Source organism: Sipha flava, unplaced genomic scaffold (genome assembly GCF_003268045.1).
Source record: "Sipha flava isolate LNK unplaced genomic scaffold, YSA_version1 44667_pilon_pilon, whole genome shotgun sequence".
Taxonomy (NCBI): Eukaryota; Metazoa; Arthropoda; class Insecta; order Hemiptera; family Aphididae; genus Sipha; species Sipha flava.
The window spans coordinates 1621-5144 of NW_020273190.1; the positions used below are offsets into that span (position 1 = coordinate 1621).

At 28.2% G+C, this 3524-nt stretch overlaps 1 protein-coding gene across 3 annotated transcripts; it reads right to left on the reverse strand.

Moving 5' to 3' along the window:
* Window positions 1–605: 605 nt before the first annotated feature.
* Window positions 606–3036, reverse strand: LOC112689469. 3 transcript variants are annotated; one of them, XM_025563198.1, is made up of 5 exons: window positions 2865–3036; window positions 2027–2307; window positions 1381–1910; window positions 1027–1324; window positions 606–945 (listed from the first exon to the last, which is right to left on the reverse strand). In XM_025563198.1, exons 1-3 carry the CDS (start codon window positions 2887–2889, stop codon window positions 1743–1745), a joined length of 474 nt encoding a protein of 157 aa, XP_025418983.1. In that variant the 5' UTR covers window positions 2890–3036; the 3' UTR covers window positions 606–945; window positions 1027–1324; window positions 1381–1742. The 3 variants fall into 3 exon arrangements, with proteins under 3 accessions (XP_025418983.1, XP_025418982.1, XP_025418981.1); XM_025563197.1 differs by having other exon boundaries at window positions 606–960; XM_025563196.1 differs by having other exon boundaries at window positions 606–1324.
* Between the last annotated feature and the right edge of the window lie 488 nt (window positions 3037–3524).

The following is a 3524-nucleotide window of genomic DNA, read 5'->3' on the forward strand; positions in this document are numbered from 1 at the left end:
ATTTTGTTCATTTTTATAACGTTGATACTAGCTCAGATTTCACCAGACAACTTTTATGCATAAAAAATTGAATAAATTTGAAAATAACTAAAAATATTAAACAACTAGCCATGTTTATTATTGAAAATGATTTTTGCATCACTTATAGTGAAGTATTAAGTACTTGTATATATATCTCACATTACCAGTCACGGTTGCATCAGCGGAACGTACGTTTTCGAAGCTTAAATTAATTAAGAATTATTTAAGAAATTCAATGGGTCAAAATTGTTTGTCAAATATTGATCTGTTAAACATTGAAAAAGAACAAGCTAATATCTTAGGTATGGACAAAATAATCAATCAATTTGCTGAAACCAAAGCAAGAAAAAAGTTAATATACTTAATTAAATAATTATATTTTAAATAATGTTTATTTTATTTAAATTTTTCTTTTTCAATAAATTTTGTAATTTTGTTATTATTAATTATTATTAAAATATAACCAGAAATAATTTATACAGTATTATTTCGCCGATATTAAATACAAATTGTGTCAGCATTAAAAAAAAAAAATTGACTACTAATACTTAAGTAATTATAGGGCCCCATATTTACTCTGTCTTCAGTGACCAAATATCCTAATTGCGCCATTGCTTAACATGAAAAAAAGCTTTAGATAACTCCAATATATAGCTTTGTAATACTAAGCTTAAAGTTTTAGTATAAGAAAATAAGTTAGCTACAATTTCTAAAGATATTTAAAATTCACTTCGTTTAATACTTGCACTGAAATCAATTGCTTTACCTGCAGTCTCAGGTTCAGGCATCTTTTCCAGTTCTTCTAAAGTTAAAATAATATATGAATAAAGTTCTCGGAAAGTTATAGTAGAATCATGGCATTTAACACATCGGGTAGCACACAAGGCTAAGTTTTTTTTGTTGAGGGTGCTGGTATTGAATCATCTTTAGAAATAATGTCTAACATAATATTTGTTCTATTGGCAGATATAGATAAAAAACAGATATAATGCCAATAATACCAACCAAATTTCAAATAGCTTGTACTTCACACGCTTTTAAAATACATATATTCAATTGGTGATTGAAACAATGGATATATACTGCCAAAGACTGATCTTCTAAAATAAATGCTTGAACACCATTTATTCTACCAGACATATTTGAGCCACCATCGTATCCTTGGCCAGGAAGATTTTTTAAGCTTAATTTATAGCACTCAATTTGTTTGATTAAAGTATCTCTAATAACAGATCCAGTTATCGAACCTAATTCAATAAATCCAAGAAACTCTTTGATTTGAATCTCTTCTATATCAACGTATCTAAAATAAAATTGAATTAGAATAATTTATCTATATGTATTAATATAAATTTGTACCTGACTGAAAAAGTCATTTGTTCTTTTGTGCTGAAATCTGTGGTTTTGTCACATAATATAGAAAAGTACTTGTTTTTTATTACATTAATTATAATTTTCTCAATAACGACTTTATACAAGATAGTTTTACTAATCATAGTTGTATTTTTTTTTTTTTACATCTGTTAATGTGATTAGTTAGCTCTTTATCTCCTGAATCAATTCTGAATGCTAAAAAACTTCTAAAAATGCCTTGATTTCCTGCTAAGGCTGAATCAATATCCATTATACCATCATCTTTATGACCTCTTAACGGAAGATTATTATGTCCACAAAAAATAATAGTTTTTATTATTGGTACAAGTCATTTTCTATTTTTTCCATTATTGACAAAACATTACTTTAACTGATCTACAGGTTTTATAATTTTGTATGAATGCTGAACTCTTTTCAGAAGCTAATAAATGATATTGAGTTATTGCATGATGTTTCAAAAGTTCAGGTGCTTTTTTATAATTATTAAAAGGTTCTTTAACAAACATCTTTAAAACCTGGAGATAAAAATAAAATAAATTAAGGTAGGTAATGATTTTAATATTAGATTATTATGTTAATTTGTATTTACATTTTTTCTGTACTGTATTGAAACTTATACCTATATAATTACCTGACATCCTTTACCAACACCTGTTGGGGCAAAAAGCACACAAAATTTGCAAAAGCCACCTTCTTTTAGTTCACTATAAGTCAACCAATGATAGCGCCTCAACCAATCTAATTGAAAGCTTCGGTTTTGATTTCCTTGTTTTAAAACTGGAAACTTATAACTTGCCACAAGACTCCATGCATTTTTACAAAAATTAAATTTTTCTTCATCTGTAAGTTCCTTATCAACACATAATCCAACATCATATGCATTCACATTAAGCTCAGTTTCATTTTTTTCAACTATAAATATTAAATAATAAATATTTACATAAGCATTAAGCATATATTAGTACTTAACCTAAGCATATATTTATACAAATTATATTTCAATAAATTATTTAAATAACAAAATACCTAGGTAAATAAAAAAAAAAAAAAAATAACTAAATAGTAAAAACTAAATACCTAATTAAATTGAGTAAAAGAAAGAAGCACTTATTTTTGCTGAACTCTTAATAACATCTTGTGTTACAGAATCAGGATCATCTAGAATATCTTTATCGACCATATTATCATCACTAAGATCGTTTTTAGTTTTCTTATTGAAAAATGAAAACAATGTCTCGCATCTTTTTTTCACACTCATGGTATTAAGTATTAACTATTAATTATTAAGTTTAAGATGTAAAATTTAAAATTTAGAAATAATTATTCAAATAATGTTGTTAAATTGTCATTCATTCAAAAATGTGTAATTAAAAGTAATGATAATATTGATAACACATTGTGGCGACTTCATAGAGTAAGTCTTACTCTATGGTAAGGTTACTTTATGGGCGACCCACAACATCAAATACCGATATTTTTATTGTTCACCGTCATCGCTGAATCAACGCGCCAGCCGCCGTCAACTGCGCGCCCCTTCTAACTTTTTGTTCTTCCATTTCTACCGATCGTAATTGCCCTTCATGGACGTGCCTCTGACCGGCCCGCGTTTTCCTTTTCTTTTCATCGCACGAAAGTCGTCGCGTACCTATACATCAGAAAATAAATGTATTCGCGTCCCGTCCCGAAAAACAGCAAGACTAAAAAAAATTATAAAAATGAATTGCCTTATTCATTGCGCATGTCGATTTGTATTTTGTACGAAATCTTTCTTATATTTTGAAATATCTTAAGTACCGAAATCATAGTCTAAGGGCGGGCTTCAGCCATCACAGATCCCCCCCCCCTGTATCCGCGCTTAGTAATAATATTATAGTAAATATATCGATTGCAATTATTTCAGTTCTGATTAATACTAACAATGATTTGATAATAATATACAATGATTTGTAAATAGTATTTTGTTTATTATTAAGATTTTTTCTATGGAGCATTTAATCATATGAAAAGGAAATGTTGTTAGGGCGGGCTGTGTAGGGCGAGCGTTCAAAAAATTCAAACAGCTGTGATTCTTATCACCGTTTATCATACATAATTGCACGTTCTCGTGGGCCTTATTCCTTTATAACCAG

Bases quoted from the DNA above. Each gene is read 5' to 3' on its own strand.
- LOC112689469 (XM_025563198.1), bottom strand. From the start codon at position 2,889: ATGACGGTGAACAATAAAAATATCG. The intron at 2,308-2,864 runs GTATTTGATGTT...TAATATTTATAG, and splicing joins GGTGAACAATAAAAATATCG to TTGAAAAAAATGAAACTGAG. The intron at 1,911-2,026 runs GTAATTATATAG...TTTTATCTCCAG, and splicing joins GTGTTGGTAAAGGATGTCAG to GTTTTAAAGATGTTTGTTAA.